General features: G+C 32.1%; 1 protein-coding gene across 1 annotated transcript in view; it reads left to right on the plus strand.

Annotated features, from left to right (window-relative positions):
• Nucleotides 1–19506, plus strand: part of LOC108913578 (gamma-aminobutyric acid type B receptor subunit 1-like) — a gene marked incomplete at its 3' end in the record, with an annotated part of 145620 nt that overhangs the window by 108848 nt on the left and 17266 nt on the right. Inside the window, exon 4 of the mRNA XM_018719145.1 lies at nt 12492–12699. Within this exon, the coding sequence (XP_018574661.1) occupies nt 12492–12699 (208 nt within the window). The remainder of the gene's footprint in view (nt 1–12491; nt 12700–19506) is intronic.

The following is a 19506-nucleotide window of genomic DNA, read 5'->3' on the forward strand; positions in this document are numbered from 1 at the left end:
TGGGTGGTCCTTCGGGACTTCGGCCGTTGGATCCAGCCAAAAAGTGAACAAATATTAAACACACTGCCACCGCTCACTTTTACCTCGAACTTCATCCAATTTATCAGCTATTCCCTTACTGATTGCCCTTTTCTATACCAAACAGTCAATTCGTCTGAAACAGCTTTTCAATTCTCTTTTAAATTTAGTTTGACTTCTTTCAATAGAAATTTACACAAAAACAGTTCATTTTTTTATAACAAACTGAGTTTAAAATACATGATTTGTGGCAAATATGTTCATTTATTATTATATTTTTAGTTGATGTCATCATAGATAAAATAATTAATAAAAGCAAGAAAACAGTATCGACCTCAATTAACTTTAAAGTGAGAACATTCCTCTGTTAGAAGTTCCTCATTGATTTATAACCTTCCAAGGAAAAAAGTTAAACAATTAGCCGAAATTATCTTGAAAGGAATTCGCCAGTCTTTTGAATTTATTGGGTCTTCCTAAATTCCTCCCAGCGACTTCGGCTGAGATAAAATCCTCATTACGACAAGATAGCCATTTAGATTTCCATCTGAGCGGAGCTTTTCGTACATATCTCTCAAAGATGTTGCCCTAAAATATTTCAATTAATGCCGAATAATTATTCAGACTTCAAGTTCCTGCGGAACGAAATCATTATCCGTCAGTACGTCAACAGAACTTTAATTTTTGGACATTCACAAAAATCGTCAGCATCGTTTCTAAAATGATTTCATTTCTTATTTATTCTCTCGTCGAATAAATACATGTTGGATGTGTGCAAATTTTATTCTTGCCGAAAAGGTAACTTTTACAGTTGAATTTCGCTGCAAATTTCGAACAGGATTTTAGCAATTACGTTATAAGCAAATACAAATTCAATAGTGTTTATTTCAGTTACTTTTTTATGAACAAATTAGAATCCACCCCACTGGCTGTAATTTTATTGGCCTTGGCTTATTTTATTTTCTAAATTGTGGGGATTAACCGTTGGGTAAAATAACTGATTGAAGTGAAATAAGTTGCGACACTATAATCAGTCGATATATCGATTTTCACTTACTGATTCTATCGTAACGTCTAAGCACCCAACATTAGATAAGAATATCACCTAATACAGACTGTTGTAGAAGAAAATACATTACAGAAGTTAGGGTCTTTATCTACAAGGATGTCACATGTTTAGTAAATTATTTTTTATTGGGTCATCTTTATCGATTCTCTGATATTTTGATCACTACGTTCATTGTGGATCCAAAGATGCAAGTTTTCGTAAGCGTTTTTATACTTTTTCAATTAATTCATTGTTATTGTACTGACGAACCATTTTCTTATGTTTATTTGTTCTTATTAATAAACATAAGTGCACTGTCTTTTCACAAAAACAGAACACAGCTAAAAGAATTTAGAAAAGTAAATGATTCGCTTAAATATTTGTTCACTAATCGTTTTTTCAACAAAGACATGCCTCGCATTGTGGAGATTCTTGAATCAGATCCCAGAAGATGATGTATTTTTCAACAGGATGGCGCTCCAAACACTGGATTGGTAGAAGGGGTTTCATTGAATGGCCCCCACGATCGCCTGATTTAACACCACGGGACTTTTTCTTATGGGGTCATTTAAAAGTGTTATTTATAAAACAAAACCTACCTCGCTACCGAATAGTGGTAGTATGTGATGAAATAACCCCTGAAATGCTACAAAATGTTGAACAAAGGCTTTATTACTGTATGGAAGTAAATGGATCGCAATTTGAACACTCAATTAATTAAAACTTGTTACCTACCTTTAAAATGATATGCTACTTAACCCCCCGTGCCATTTATGATCCTTGAAAGGGTTGCCAACCCCGTTTAGGGGAATGACCCTATGTCCATGAATTTATGATCAAAAGATGTCTCCCTTGAAAGCAAAATCGACCTGTTTCGGGGTTTTCCGGAAAAACCTATTGCAGGTGGACTGTTTTAATTGGGCCACCCTGTATAGTATGTAACGCAGGGAGAGGTTCTCAATAAGTTTTAACAATTTTGATTATTAATTTTAAGCACAGTTTTACAGTTTCAACTATTTTGAGTTTTCAAGTTTGTAAATACACCGTACACTTCACCTTATTTAAAAATGCTCTGTAAAATATTTGTGATAGTGCTTACAAGTAGGTATAAGTAACACTTGTTTATTTTTGAAGTATTGTAATAATAGGAATCAATATATATTTTATTTTGCAATAAAAACTATCTTGGTTGCTTTGAATCAAACCTAACCTGTTCACACGGAATGCGCCAGCCAAGTGTTTATTTGCTCTTGAGATAATGTAATTTATGAGTACCAAAATATAGCCCGGGATGCCGAAACTAAGAGAGGGTGTTCTTTGTGACAGTGGTGCCTGGCCAGCGCCCTAATATGGTTGAGTATTATATGGTGTGCTAGCTTGAATACATTTGTTTAATGAATTGTGGATTTGTGAGTAATATGCCATACTCGTTTATGTTTATGAAAACCCCATGCGCACGGAGTACCCGGCCTAATTAGAGGCTGTGGTTCCTTTGAAGTGTGCCTTGTAAGTTTGCATGGGGTCTTACCTGCGCTTCAATTGACACATACTGTGTGATGTTGAGGTAGATGGCATAATAATTGACTCACACACACGTGGTAGTTGGGCTGCTTACTAGTTGGTGTCCGGGGGAGCCTCAACATATTTCAGGTGACACTAGCTAGTTGTTGAAGAAAGAATAATACATATTTGCTAATTAATATACGTATGGAAGGATGTACCTTAAATACTAAAGTTAAGGGGAGTGTAACCCCCCGGTGAGTTACCTATTTATTTGTTTTTTGTTGACAGAACAGTAACTTTGATATTTGTTTTATATACCGTCTTAATTTCTGCCGAATGACCCGGCTGTTGTCGAGATAGAATGCTTTGTGATGACCCATGTATAAAAGGTAACAATTATTTTACATATATGTATATTTTACAAGATAAAAAAGAAATACTTCTGTTAAATTAAATCTACTTAGAGGAAATTAATGCTAATTTATTCGTTTATTTGATTCTTAACATATTTGAAAAAATCCCAAATTTCATTACACATTCAGATATTTGGATAGATATGACATTTTTCGAAAACCTCAACACCCTGTGACTTTAAAGTCAGTTTCTAACGTAGCGGTTCATGGGTTAATGTGGGCCATATACGAATATAATCCAATATCTCGGTTTTACAGTTCTCAGCTGTAAATTTGTTCAAATATATTGATTTCCCTAAAAGCTTTGAAAGTTACATCAGGGTTGACCTCTTCTGCGAATTTATTGAAATTAGATGGACCGTCGACGAAGGAAAGAGCACTAGAAAAACGAGGAGCAGTTCCAGAGGTACCATTATTGGTAAATAAGGTAGCGGTTACATTGGTGCGAATTCGTACGAAAATATTTTTATACAAATTTATACGAAATGTAATATTAAATAGTATACTAAGTGTTAGGGCCAGCAAGAGACTTAATGACCGCAGTGCTTTTGGCGGTTTTTGCATGCTCAAGTATTTAATAAATTTAATTAAAACTAAAAAATTTAATATATTAAAAATATGTAAATGAAACAAGTCGTACATGAAAAAGTTTTCACTTTGGTGATGTAGGGACTGAATATTTATTGTCAAGTAGTGACATCTGCTGTCATTAGTTATATCTCCAAGATAATATTTTTGCCACTACTTCTTGTAAGTTATTTGATTTAATAAAAGAATGAAATACGGTCATTATAGAATCAAAGATTAAGTAGTTACACAAACTGGGAGCAAATCCAATTAATTTTATTTTACTTAAACTTTGACAATGAAATATAAAATGAATGATGCCATATGACGAATTCTGTTCCTACGAATGGGAATGTTGAGGATTCGTATGATTTCATACGAACAAACTTGCGTACGAATTCGCAACCAGTGTAAATGCGGCCTAAGGTTCTAGAGACGAAATTATCAATAATGGAGAGAGAGGGAGACTGTAGACACCGAAGTCTGTTGATTCCGGCATCGAATTTGACCCGGTAAATCGCGTCGAGTGATTATTAAATTTTATAGGCACTTTAGGCTGCAATATGATATGTTTGAAGTGTATTTGTGACGAATTTCCGTCACCTCTTTGAAGCGAATGATACCATTTTTTTTTAGAATGAAATTTATTACAACTCATCAGAGAAGCAAGGGTGACATTTTTTAATTCCAAAGTTGGAAGGAATTGGCGGAACAGATTGAACTTTAAATTAAATCAATAAAGATCCGTTACTTAGCTGAGTGGGCCTCCCAAGGAAACAAGTTTTCTTTAAAAGGTCATGGTTGCATTTTCCTTTGATCAAATTTCTTGACCCTCCACATGCTTAACTTAATTAAATTATTGAAGAGTTGGGTACAAAGTAATTGAATACGTAGAACTGAATATATTATTCAGTGCATCGGCAACGATTCTCCTGTGAAACTGTGAAAACGAAGTGAATTAATTTTCAAACATTTTTTAATTCTCCAAATTGTTTCATGTATCTTCTACAGGGTGTCCCAGAATATGTGGGCAATCTCTCGAACTTATAAAGGCGACATTACTCTTGGTTAATATCGATAAAATGAACTGTTTTCGAGAAAAAACTAATTTTGTTTAATATGACTTTATTTTATCCATAAAGAGAAATAAACCTATGAAATTTGCATTCTTTCCGTGCCTATGAAAAAAATGCCTCTTTTATTTACACTTTTTAATACGAGTATTTAGTATTGGTATTCCTTATATTTCCCATCCCCATAACACTCGTTCTTTGGCCAATATTAATACAGTCATCCCCCGTTGTAAAAAGAGTCACTCTCAAAAATTCTTACCTTATTTGGGTCCTAAACTATTTAATATATTGCCTAAAAGAATAAAAAGTATTTAAAAAAAGTCGGTTTTAAAGAGATAACTAAAGTCATTTATAATTGAAAACTACGCTTTATTTGAACCCATTTTTGGTTAGTATAGGCTTTAAGTGCACACTTCTGCGTTCCCCCTTATATTTTACGTAAAATAATATTTTATTACTGTTTTTATAGTCTAAACATTGATTTTTTTGTCTTTTCTTTTATTTTTCTTTCTTGTTGTATAGTGGAGTGAATCACACAACACAAGTTTCACTTAGATGCGATTCATGCTACTTATGTTTAATTACTTTGTTTTATGATCTAAATTTATTCCTGTATTAATATTTTATTTGTTACTTGCACCTGAATAAACTTACTTACTTACTTACTTGTTTTTCCCTTTGTTTTTTGGTGCTATGGTTGTTATTTGATGTTTACCGATTTAAATAAGAATAATTACAGTACTTATCTGAGTATGTCAGTTAACGATACAGTGCGTCGAAACTTGTAATATTTTCCTTATTTTTTATTCCTCGGATTTATTTTATTTGCCGTAATGGAATTTACGTTTGCTGAATATGTCAACATGCATTAATTGTATGGACTTGCATCGTGTAATGCCTTATAAGTCAGAAAGCTTTATGAGGAACGATTTCCAAAACGAAGAATTCCTTACAGAAAAACTTTTAAAAGAGTGGATCAGCATTTAAGAGGTACTGGTTTAAATTGCAATTTATTTGTTACTTGCATGAGCGTACTTTTTGAGTAGGTAATATGTAGAATTAAAATGCTGTAAATAATTTTATTAACGTTTGCCAAAGTCAGACAGAATTGTGGAAATCAAATCAATCGCGGTGAGGTCGCTGAAGAAAGTATCCTAAATGCCGTAGAAGCAGCTCTTCAAAAAGTGTCCGGAAATTGGCAGTTTAATTGCCCAAAATCTACGGTTCTTAGAATCCTTAAAGAGCAACAATTGCATCCCTATCGCATACAGAAAGTCCATACACTTCTTTCTGTAGACTTTTAGCGAAGGACGTAATTTTCAAACTGGCTTTTAGATAGGTACTCTAACAATGCAAATTTCATCGGTTCAATTCTCTTTACGGACGAAGCTGGATTTTATAAAACTGGAATCATAAACTCACATAATTTGCATTCATGGGCAGAAGAAATTCCACATGCTTCTATTGTGGCGCATCATCAGCACCAGTTTGAACACATTAACGTTTGGGTCGGAATCATCGGGCAACATTTCATTGGACCATTTTTGTATTGCCTAGAAGGTTAACCGGGGAACTTTATTTGGCATTCCTCCAGGACAATTTGCCAAAACTTTTACACGGCCTAGCTTTGGCAATACGACATGGTATGTGGTTCATGCATGAACCAGTGGCTTGGCCTCCTCGATCCAACAATCTGTAATTCCTAGACCTAGAGAATGTATATCATTAGAAAGAGCTCAAGTTGAACCGACACAAAATTATGTAATAAAAATCATTTTAAACAAAAATAGTTTTTTCTCGAAAACAGTTCATCCCAACTAGCAATTTGATATTTTATAAAAGCTGCAAAAACATTTTCAAGACAAATTTTATAAAACAGCATAAGTCTCAAAAACATTGTAAGAATGTTTATACAGCAACTATACAACCAAAATGGGCACAGTATTATAAAGCACTTTAGTCACCGTTGAGGTTTTGTAAGGCCTGTTGGAAACAATTAAAAAATAGTCATATAAACGTTTATACAGGTCTTATAAAAATATGCCAATACTTTAATAAAATAGTTTCTTAAAGGTTTTATAACTGGGTCATAAAGCAGATTATATTGTGAGTTATATAATAGCAACAAATCATCTAAACAACAATTTTATAAGGGATCTATTTTGGGATCTTTAGTAGCAATAATACGAAATTTTTGTAGCATTAGATCTATCAACAAAAGTAAATTATTTATTAACTGTATCGTGAAGGTATCAGAAGATATACACTTAACAAACATCTCTATTTAATCACAATGTCCGCAACCGGAATGTTATGTGGTGTAATAAGTACCTACTCAATATTATTTTACGCGTTTTAGTGCACTTTGGAAAAACAATTTTTACTGCGGAGAAAATTTTATTGTGATTTGTATGGTATATATCTAGTGAATTTTACATGCGCCGCGTATTAAGTGATTATTTCCAATATTATCATAATTAAAAATAAAAAGGTTTTTTGAAATGTCATGGTTTTTGACGTTGAATCTAGCACCAAAAGCATTAGAATCATCTTAACTGTTCATCATTGTTTTTGTAGTGCTATTTAATATTAGGAACACGGCTAAATGTGTGATATTTTTATAGTTATACGCCACAATATTTTTCAGCATTGTGTCAAAATGGCTGCGGCTTATAAAATAATTTGGTTGTAAGAACCAGTTTTAAATGACAAGTAAGCTAATTGAGCGATTTCTATAAAACAATGAAAGTTAACTAAAAATAAAAACTTTTAGTGCCGAATGTGGGATATTAAAAGAAACAGCACATGATCTCAGTTTGTTTCGAAAATTTACGTTCTTGTCCAAATTCGATAATCCCAAAAGTTTATCTCCGTGAGAATCATCTAGTTCCACCAACCATTTATTTCTTACTTCTTCGCCATCACTTGGGTATTGTGTTATTTCTAATACGGTACTATTATTGATAGTGTTTCTTTGATTTTCTACTCCCAATGAAGTATAGTTTTACTAAGAATAGCACAATTATCATCACTGAATGTTTCTTGAACTGATAGACTACTTGTTTCATGCACCTGTGCGCGACGGTCATTGTTCCTGTCCCCAGATAAAATGTTTTGATAATATTTCTTTACTTTTCTTCTAAATGCGCCTCTTCTTTTTGCTCTTATAAGTGAAATTGTCTCAAAGTATCTTTTAATATAATAGTTTTATAGGTAGACAACCCACATCTAATAAACAATTATATTATTTATTTATAGCGCGGTTCGAAATACTACGGAACATTACTAAAAAATTATTATAAAATACTTTAGTTTCATTAGCTAAAATGTTTTATAAGCTTGTCACAGAAATGTTTATAAAATAGTTATACATTTTCCATATAAACTGTTTTATAATTTATCTGCCAAAACGTTCTTGTGATAAATTTATAAAATATTTCAGTTGCCGACAACAAAATAATGGTACTTGCCGCTATAATAAAACAAATTTGCATTTCGAAAGCAATAATAATAATACAATAAAACATAATTGTCGTATAACTTGAAAATTATAAAACTGTTTTGCTGGTTGGGATGTTACCGATATCAACCAAGAGTACCTATTTTTTAGTTAAAGATTCAAACTCTCTTACTTCTATCTAAAAATATTATTTTTGTGGCTTTATCGTAAAGAGTGTAAACAAATTGGCATTATTGTGCTAAAGCTAGTCCGTCCCTGGCAAACCAAATAAGCCAAATTGTTTTCATGGGTCAATTTTTAAGGAGTCTTATCTATTGTCTTTCATATTAAAAATTAATTAAATTACACAACATATTTTAAGTTATTACAAAAAATCGATGTACAGGGGCATCATTTAGGGGCCTGTATCTCCGTAGGGGGTCCCACTAGGGAACAATTTTATAGGAACTTGTCATGTTATTTTAACATCCCCTGTATAAATCCGAAGGATTGCCTACATATTCTGGGACACCCTGTAGATATGTAATACAACCGCACAAAAGGTACATAGATGTTTTAGATTTCTATTAAATTTCTTTACTCACTTGGTCAGCATAGGTTTCTATTGAATTTTGTGCTATTTATTGATATTAATATTTTCCAGATTCCAAACTCTTTCGTTGTAATTTTGTATACCTTTTTTCCAAGAAAAAATATTATATTGTTTACGTATATCATTTGTTTTAATGCTTATAGTGATGATTTGCGATGATTATAAGATATAAAGCAGCTAAACTATAATGTACAAAATTTATTTAACTTAACAAGGTGCGATGTGAAATGAAACAGTTAAATTTTAGTTGCATGAAATCGCACTGCATATTTAACAGGCGTTTTCAACGGTTCCAGAGTACAATTAATCATGCCTTGAAAGATTTAAAGTACTTGGCATGATCTCATTTGTTGAGCAGCATGGCAGCGGCTGTTATATGTTTAGTTTTGAGTTATGAAATCAGATTAAAGATACCTGTAATTTCGCGCCACTATTTCTGTCAAGATGATTAAGTGTGGCCGCCGAAAATCTTTCTTTTCTTCTTTTAATAATTGGAATAATTAAAACATTAAATCTTGTTTAAAGAGGAACACAAATAGCAGAACGAGAAGAGATGCGTGACTCCAAAATTACAATTCATCTACAAATTCGTACAATATTTTCATCAGTGCCTGTTGTAAATATAATGTGAATTTATTTTGCCTCATCCTTTCTAACTGTGTATTTAGAAGAAACACTCAAACACTATAGAATTATGATGGAAATTTCAGTCCACTAACATATGTACTTACCTGATTATTCTAGACCATTTGCTGTAAACTGAGGAAATTTATCTATAGATTTGAAAATGTGCAAAACGTTTTACGTCTGGAAGCTTTCTAGTAGGAACTTTTGTACATACAACGCAACGTTTATAAAAACAAGTTGTAAACAGAATTGAATCCAATCAGGTTAAATTTATATACTTTTATGGACAGTGATCTCTTTTGTTCAGCGCGTTTTAACTTTTTAATCAAACTTTTAACATTCAGCAGATTTATTGTATGTATATAATTTGTGAACAAACAGGGTGTTACCTCAGTAAGTTAAAATATTTAAGTGGGGTATTCCTAAGTTAATGCTAAGAAAAATAGTTTATATAAACCTTTGTCCGGAAGTGCTTAACTTCTGAGATCTGTATCTGTGTTGAAATTAAAATTTTATTTTCTATTTCCTTAAATAACTTTTACGAAAGATAAATTATTCGCACAAAATTTAGTAATCGTGGGTTTTTTGAGGTGAGAAATCATAATTTGGTATTAACTTTTGTGCAGCACTTAGAGGGCGCTACGTACGCCATCATTATTAATTTTAATTTGCTATAACTTTTTGGGCAGAAAAGTTCTGCGATTTTTTATGAATAAACCATATTCCTACACCTTCTTCAAGCAAAAAAGGTACAGAAGGTACTGTTTTCGAGAAATTTGCAAATTTCTGCAAAGATGTAATTTGTCCCTAGGCGTTAAATGAAGACGTTAAGAATTTTATGGTTAAGTATTTTCCAACGGGTCGAGATTCTTTGGTGAGGAGGGCAGAAGCTTGCAATAATGTCGGGGGTAGCCACTTTCAGCAGCTGTTGTAATAATGATTTTGTTTAATTTAATTTCTACACCCTGTACCTCAGAAACAAAGCATTTCCGGACAAAGGTGTATATAAACTTTTTTTCTTGGAATTAACTGAGGAATACCCCACTTAAATATTTTAACGTACTTATGTTACACCCTGTATAAATTGGGTTATAATAATTTATTTTTTTCCTACTGGACCACTTTTGCTACAAATATACGGCAGCAAAAGTATATAATGTTTTATAATTAATGTATTGTTAATATCTGTAATAAAAAATGAACAAAATTCAAAGCATTTTTCATAACAAAGCTTTTCTGTTGACCCAAGTTCTTTCATTAGGAATTTTTGTACCATTTCTTGGCATGTAGGTAATAAATCACATTGCAGTAAACATAATCGACATCAGTAAACTGATGATACTGGTTGTCTGAAATTTATTTACAGGCTTTATGCAAATCAGCCGGTTTATTTTATTTAGGATTTTACTTACTTTCCGTACTCGAATAAGAAAGAAGAGATATTACGACGCTTGATTTAATTATTTAAGGACTAAAACGCATATTTTGATATTAATTGTAAATTTGTCGACCGAGAATAGTCTCGCAAGAGATTAAAACGTGACCTCTAAAATTGTACTTGAAAATTTCATTTATTTTAATCCAATGAAATAAAAGGATTAGAAGTAACAGTTTAGTCTTGAATCTAAAGACAAAAATTGCACTTTCATCTGTAGGTTCGCGATTAAGATGCACTACATTTTTATCAGATACCTACTTATATTTTTCTATGCTATACATGTGTAACATTATTTTTGAACTTTTTAATATTAGACTTTTAGTCTCTAGGCAATTCAATAAAAACATTTATTTTTAACTTCTCTTATAAAAAACAACATTTACTAATGCAATTACAAAGATTGACAAGATAGTTTCATAGATACTAGAGTTGAAAACTGAAGAGAATATTTTAATTCCAGGGGAAGAAATTTTTAGTTTAACACGAAGCCAAAATAACAAAATAATTAGACATTTTAATTTTGTGGGAATATATTATATTTTGTACTTCTTGACCTAACAATTAACACTGACTTGTAAGTATTCTTTGTTATTGGAGGAATTAAAGGTAAGTTACCCGAAAATGAAATGTAAACCTAAGTCATTGAAACTAAAAACTAAGATAACAGTTTCAAATTCACTTTTGGGATTAACAGTTGCACTTTAGTCACTCGTATACACAGTGTATTTAAAATTAATTAGACAAACTTTAATAACGGATTCTATGTCACAAATTAACAAAACATTTTTCATGTAAACGTATTGTCATATTCTATTCCCTCAATTGGTTGTTCTCACAATAGTAGTCACTACCTCAAGCTCAAGAAATTATGATATTATGGATTCCTCTAACAATCTCCCGTACTTGTGGAATGTACGTTGTAGAGAATCTCTCGTTGGTCGGCTACTCTCCATTTCTACTTTTTCACCTAAAACTTGAAATTTTGGAGTAAACAGACAGTAGGATACGATTGTATTGAATGTACAAGGTTTATTGTATATTATTTGTGTAAAATGTCAATTTGGTTATATGCAACAGACTTTATGTAATCGATAATGAAATCTAAAACATACAATGCGTACTGATTAGCCACTTAGTCCTGGCTAGTAACCTGCGAATATCTAGGGTCGACGTTCAATTGTACTGGTCCGCTAGATTCCAATTGTGGGTTTTTGCATTTTAGCAGCTCTTGGAACGGAAAGATTTCTGTCTCTCCTGGGACGACTTTGACCCGTCGGAAGTGGATTGGCAGCAAAGCAGTGATGGCGTGCTTGATAGTCGCTGAACGTTTCCTGAAAATTCCTAACTGATTTCCGGGAAAATTCGAAATATCGCCGATATTCTTGGCGGTAATCGGCGTTCGCGCTGCCACCAACAGCAAAAGACTGGCTCGATGTCATTAGACATATACTGTTCTGCCTGAGTGCTTTTGCAAAAATTTCGGACCACTTCTGGATTGGATTGGAAACATAGGCGAAATTTGAAATGCCACGGAAATGTGTCGAAAACGCTTCGCTTTTGAGATGCGTAATGAACGTTTTGCGATCATTTGTTTCGTATAATGAATGCATCATCAAAATTGTATCATATTATAAGTTATAACACTGTGGTTTTTCTTTACGAAATATTAAAATATCACTTTACGTGACACTAAATGCAGACATTTCTACAAACACTGTGACTACATTCTTTACAATTACATCTTTTTTTTTCCAGTTATGCTACGGAGCAAGCTCGCCGGCACTATCTGACCGAAATCGTTTCCCCACTCTGTTCCGGACCCACCCTTCAGCCACCGTGCACAACCCCACTAGGATAAAACTAATGAAAAAGTTCGGATGGTCCAGGGTGGCTATCCTGCAGCAAGCGGAAGAAGTATTTATATCCACCGTGGAGGACCTGGAGGCCAGGTGTACGGAAGCGGGTACGTACCATAAATTGGATAATGCTACTCGTAAATTGTATCTACATAGTTTATCTTAAATTGAAAAAAGTAATTCGGGGACTTGCGTACGTGATAGTATGGATAAAAATAAATGAAAGGGTTTTGTTTGATGCGTAATAATAATTTACTTCTCCAAACATCACCTTATTTTATGCAAGAATGTGATCAAATATCACTTCTGATACTTTTAATTATTTATTTATTTATTTGGTACACCATTCAACAGAAAATATACAATTACTGAAGAGGGTGGGAACACAATAAGTAATATAAAAAAAGAAAAATGACAGTAACAATTGATAAAACTTAATAAACTGTTTTACATTAATCAAAATAACAGTAGTGTGAAACAGTCATATGCTTTAGTAAAATAGAATAAAATACGATAAACATTATACATATACACAAGGTAAAATGAAAAATGACATAACATAAAATGAATAACAAAACACAAAAGCCAATTAAAATAGGTTCGTTATTGATTTCATGTTACAAGAAAAAAAGTCAATATTATGTTGGAGGCTGTTTTTCACACATGACATAAATTGGTGATGACAATAATAAATTAGTATTAGACATTGCGAGGTACATCATATTCGAGTAGCGTAGATTGGCGCGAAGCACGTGGAAGTTAAAACGTTCCAAAATTTGAGGACAATCGTACACATAATTAATGACTTTGTTTAAAAAAACAACAGAATGCATATCTCGTGTCTCTAAGGACTTTACAATTAAACATGTCCAAAAGAATATCGTGGGAAAATCCAATGTTGGGATAAATTTCTTGAGTTCTGAAGGGCATATATTTAAAGAATTTTCTTGGAATGTTTTCCAAGTTATTTTTGCATACTGAGGATACCAAACTATTGAAGCATATTCCAAGCGAGATCTTACAAAACAATTATATAATTTTACTATTGTAGAAGGATCAGCAAAATCTCTACAATTTCTGATCACAAACCCAAGGCTTCTATAAGATGATGAAGAGACATTGCGTATGTGTTCATGAAAAGATAATTTTTGATCAAACGTTACTCCCAAATCTTTTATATAATTGGGATGAGTAAGAGAGTGATCGTTAATCCTATAATCATAGATTACAGGACAAGTCATTCTAGACAATGTATCATCAGCGTAAAGTAAGAAATTAACATGCAAATATTTATTAATATTATTTAAAAAAATATTGAACATTAGGGGTCCTAAAATGGAACTTGGGGAACTCCAGACAATACATTTATGATTTCAAATTTAAACCTGTATTGTTCATACTGTATCCTCCGAATCACGTACGATTTAAACAAATTCAACAGTCTATGCGCCTAATGATCCGGCAACGCAGTCCCGTCTGTCGTGTCTATCAGTGGGCGATATTCAATTGTGATTGATTTTCTGTTGTTTTTATTGTTTCTCGAACCGTGATTTCTCCTCAAGAAGTCGATTGGCAGTAGTTAACGTGTTAAAATGTTGTCAGCACAGTTTTTAGTTGCCCGTTGAATATAAAGTGATTGGTTGTTATCATGTCTTTTGGTTTTTTTATCTTAGTGAACAATTTTTTGTATAATACTTTGTTTACGAGAAAATTACAAAATGTTAGTTATAATTATGGCAACTCTTATAAGGCGGTACATTTATGGTAACCAAATGATTCATTGTTGGGATGTCCAGGTATGTTTTAGATACTGGTAGCGTTACACCTCGCCCCTAAGGAGGAGAATAAATTGTCGTTATTTTACAAGCGATAAAAGATTTTCCATTTCTTTCAAATTTCATTATTTATTGAATAGAATTTATTAGTGTAGATTGCATGTTAGCTTATAATTGTCATTTGTTACTAATTAATTTAAATATTTTAAAGGTCCTTATTAGGAAATAATTTAATTAGCTATTAATAAATAGCAGGTCGGGATTTCCACCATTCTACTAATTGTACCTACAGGCATTAGGATATAGCAGGTAAACTACGTAATGCCAAGTATTACACACGGATTAGATCTGTGTGTATTGCACTGAATTTACCACTGAAATTCTCAGAGTTAATTAGCTGAAAATATTTAATTAATCCTCTCCATGTCTGTTAGTATATGGAATATGCTAAAGGTTCATTATGTAGGTATAATACAAAGTTATCTAATACGATGTTTTCAGCGAGAGAATGAACAATATTAACAACACCAATTCAAAGTTTTTTAACTAAAACGTAATAGTTTGAATTTAGTAAATGAAATGCAAATACTAGTCAATTATTAGAGTGCTTTTCAGAAATTCATTCGAGAGAAAGCTTTGTGCAAACAAGAAATGTCGTGTAAATATCTGACATGACATCTTCATGCAGACAGAGTTCTATGTAGAATGTATGCAATTTTTAATATGTATCTGATATACAGGATGTCTACTATAAGAGGGCCACTCCTATGGATCTCGCATAATATACGACGCACGTCAAAAATCTTTATATGTTTTTTGTTGCATTTTTTGAGGCCTTTATGCTCGTAAAAACAAATTTGATGGTGATGATGATGATTCCATGGCCAACTTTGTTCATAAAAAACCGGAAAAGTACCAAAAGTTTAGGGTCGCCTAACTTTTTTATTTTAAGAGATAGAGAAAACTTATTATAATAAAATTTCATAGCAAAATTGATATCTTTCACTTAGTGTAAACAGATTTTTAAAATGTCGTATGTAATTCGCTGCGCCCTCTACGCGGGCAAAAATAATTGTCATCACAGCAGGCTGTGGCTACAAAAACTTGCTTGTTTTTTCCTCTTTCATGCGATATACTACATGTTGCTTTTATCACTTATATTTATTAAATTTTTTACAATTTTGGTATAAAAAATATAAACATTTTCGTGTTAATGTAGAAATTGCTGTAGACACTTCAACTACAAATTAATAAATATAATGTACTTCTTTTAAGCAAAATACAGATTTTCTTTCCACATTATTATAATACCTATTGGTCTTTTATTTTTACTTTAGAGAAAACTGAGCCTTCAACATTGTTCTTGCATAGACAAAGTAGCTTACGCTAAATGTAGCACGTTATGAATACAAATGTGTTATCCCAGTAATGTCATCATTTAACAAATTGTTTATTGTTATAGTTTATAGGTACATAACTGTTGGTTTCAAAATTGTTACAGTTCACTATGATCCGAAAAACTACACATCACATATTTGAGAAGTGTACCTAATATGTTTGTATTGTACTATCAATGCAATTTTAATTCTATTCAAGCATTAGCGGAATATAGAAAACCTTCGCTAATAAAATCTGTTGTTAATAAAATAAGTAATGTTGAATTGATGAATTTTAAATAATGTAAATAGGAAAAATGAGCAAAACAGTGAAAAATTGAAGTAAATTACAATTTAGAGACTGATAGTGCAAGAAGGATATTAGAGTACTGTATGTGGTGATCATTTTATATGCAGAAGAATTCTCTGGTCAGATGTGTTTTGTAACAATGGATTTTTTAATAGCAACATTTGCTTCAAATGGACTAATGGTAATTTACACGGAGAAACTGTATTTCAACAGAGATTTTCAGTAAATGTTTGGGTTAGAATTCTTGATACCAAAATAATAGGATAGTAGTATTGATAGTAAACTGATGGGTGCCAGATTTACTTAAAAGAAGTACATTATATTCATTACATCTTTTGTAGTTGGCATGTTTAAAACAATCTATACATTAATCTACATTTTTGATACCACAATTATAAAAAATGTAATAAATATAAAAGATAAAGGCTACATGTAGTACATCGCATGAAAGAGGAAAAAATAAGCAATTATTTTTTGTATCCACAGCCTGCTTAGATGACAATTTTTTTTGTCCGCGTAGAAGGCGCAGCAAATTACTTAAGGTACTTAAAAAATTTGTTTCCACCAGGTGAACAATATCAATTTTGCTATGAAATTTTATTAAAATAAGTTTTCTCTATCAATTAAAATAAAAAAGTTAGACGGCCCTAAACTTTCGGTACCTTTCCGGTTTTTTTATGATTACTCAAAAAGTTGGCCATGGATCTCAAATTTGTTTTTACAATCATCAAGACCTCAAAAAATGCAACAAGACATATAAGATTTTTGACGTTCATCGTATATTAAGCGAGATACATAGGAGTGGCCCTAGGCCATAGGAGTGGCTGGTCTTATAGTAGTTGTATTCTACACCCTCGTGCCAAAATTCTTTGAAATTTGAATTTGTTCATCGATAAGAACTAATATTTTTATTAAAATAAGAACTAGTATTTTTATTAAAACTTACAAATACAAATACTTACATTAGAAATAATGTCATTTATTTACAGTACATTTAATCGTCTTAAAATAAACGCATGAAAATTATACTATGAAACATTTGGAAAAGTTGTTAGAATAATTAAAACCAAATATGATGCACAATTTAATATTCAGAAAAGTTTTGACTCTCTCTAAGTCTATAATACATGGTGTTCTGCAAGCTCTATGACAAACTTTGATGGATGGTAGCTGGGTTAATTTAAATTTTTCTTAACGAATACCGATTTGTTTGTTTAGAAGTTACAAGCATTTTAAAAAATATGATTTCATATTTCAATCAAATAAATAAAAATGATGGTTGGTATAACAATAATTACACAGCCCCACAAAAAAAAATCTGTGCATCAGACTAAACCACTATATCCTTACGTTTTCGAGGTCTGTTTGACCTTGTCAAGTCAGGTTAAAAGTTATTTCAAAGTCAAACCGAGAAAAATCCCCTATGGTGGAAGCAACCATGGTTATTATATGTTTTTGGGGTCGCTGACTCCGAATCCGAAGTCCATTTGACCTTGTCAGGTCAGGTTAAAGGTCATTTCAAGGTCAAACCGAGAAGCGAATCATTCTACACATCTCCTTTCGGAGCAGATGTCATCGTTTTCAATATACTTCATGGTGGCAGAATTGTAAAGGCTCTATTAGAACATTATAGAAATGAGGCTCTTACTTAGATGATTGATGATTTTAATGATGATTAAAATTTGATGATTTTAATAAAGTCAGGCTAGTCAGTAAAGATATTTTCTGTCTTTAATGCAGAGATATTTGGGCTGTCTACATGTAAATATTTCATTACGTACGAGTTATAAAAAATTTTATCATTACTTAATGGAATGTGAATACTCATCTTTCACCTAGAATACAAAACGAATATTACCATATTGTCGATATGTACCATATAACGCACTGAACTGTCTACCAAAATTCTCTCAACTTCAAGCACGGCAATTATCCAGAATTTTTCTTCTACTTAAATGCATTTTTTATTTAGCACTTTAACGCTAAGTGTGAAAAATGAAGAAACAAAACGACACAAATAATAATTATTCTTATAGCAACTATCACTTTTATTTATCAGGCTACTTTGAACAAAATATGAAATTATATATTTTTTAAATGTTTGTATAACTCCTAAACAAAAACGAATCGGACCTGTGCTGACATAAGAAAAAATGTTAGAAATTAACCCAGCTACCATTTGCCAAAGTTTGTAGAAGTCTTTCTATTTTCCTTTTCTAAATAGACATTATCGTACTTGTAGAATAATATCTTACGGAGCTCAATCGGACCCGCATCAATTTTTAAACGCGATGTGACTGGCAGAACAAAGCCCGGGTCTGATGATAAACTTGTCCGTCGCCGGAATCTCGCCCACTTCATTTGAATTTTTATTGCTCCAACTGCAGACACTCCATGGCGCTGACAAATAGAAAATATATGAAACGCCATTACGACCACTTGAACTTCAGTCGCTGTTGATGCGCAGGAAATCGGGTTAAATCAATCCAAACTGATTTGGATCCAAAAGAGTTCCAGCCTTCTTTCTCCCTGGGTTTACTAGATTAATAGATCTGGGGGTCTGAAAAAACATGAACTGATAAATTACGTTAAATACGGGTCGTCTAACTGCGGAATAATGCCAACTGTAAGTACTTTAGAGAGGGGAAGAGTAATATTCAAAATTTAAATAATCACCCTGCATAACTAGGTATAGTAAAAACTTTGTAAAATAAATATGTACGGACATATGGCATTACTTTATTTGGAAACATATTTTTTTAGTATATTTTTACAAAAATATCTTCGGTACAAATATTCAATTATAGTCTGTTTGGAAATGAAAGAGAGCAATAAAACCTCGAGATAAGAACCGGCCATGGGCGTGGTAATATTTCGTTTCAGGTAATTATCGGGTAACACTAATGCTAACAGATAATGGATGTACATTAGTATATTTTACTGGATACATCATAGGGCAGCAGCCAGTGTATTGTGACAGATCAATCCAGTCTTAAAGCTGAATATACGAAGACGTGCTAGTGCAGTAGAGTAAAATTCGACTTGTGTTTAGTGACTATTGTGCCAGTGGATATAATATTGTTTGGGTAAAATGTCGAGCTTATCAGATTACGTACCTGCTAGTAGACGAAGATAATTCGTCAGAATATTCAGAGGATGAATTTTAATATACCTACTTTTTTATTTTCTTTATTGTACATTTATACAACACTACATTTACTCACCATAATTTGAATTTTCAAAATACATATATTTTTGTGTGGAATAAAAGTCTATTCATTAAATTTAAATAAATATTTTGATAATAATATTGAATAATTTTATTTGAATTACTAAAAACCCTCTTAACCCGGTTATGATGCTTAAAGTAGCCTCATGTTTTGAAATGCTGTTTTTATATTGTTTACTTATAAGAGAAATGGACCGAGAAATTGAAGCGGCATAGACAAAGAC

The sequence above is a fragment of the Anoplophora glabripennis genome, unplaced genomic scaffold (genome assembly GCF_000390285.2).
Source record: "Anoplophora glabripennis isolate ALB-LARVAE unplaced genomic scaffold, Agla_2.0 scaffold759, whole genome shotgun sequence".
In the NCBI taxonomy this organism is placed as follows: domain Eukaryota; kingdom Metazoa; phylum Arthropoda; class Insecta; order Coleoptera; family Cerambycidae; genus Anoplophora; species Anoplophora glabripennis.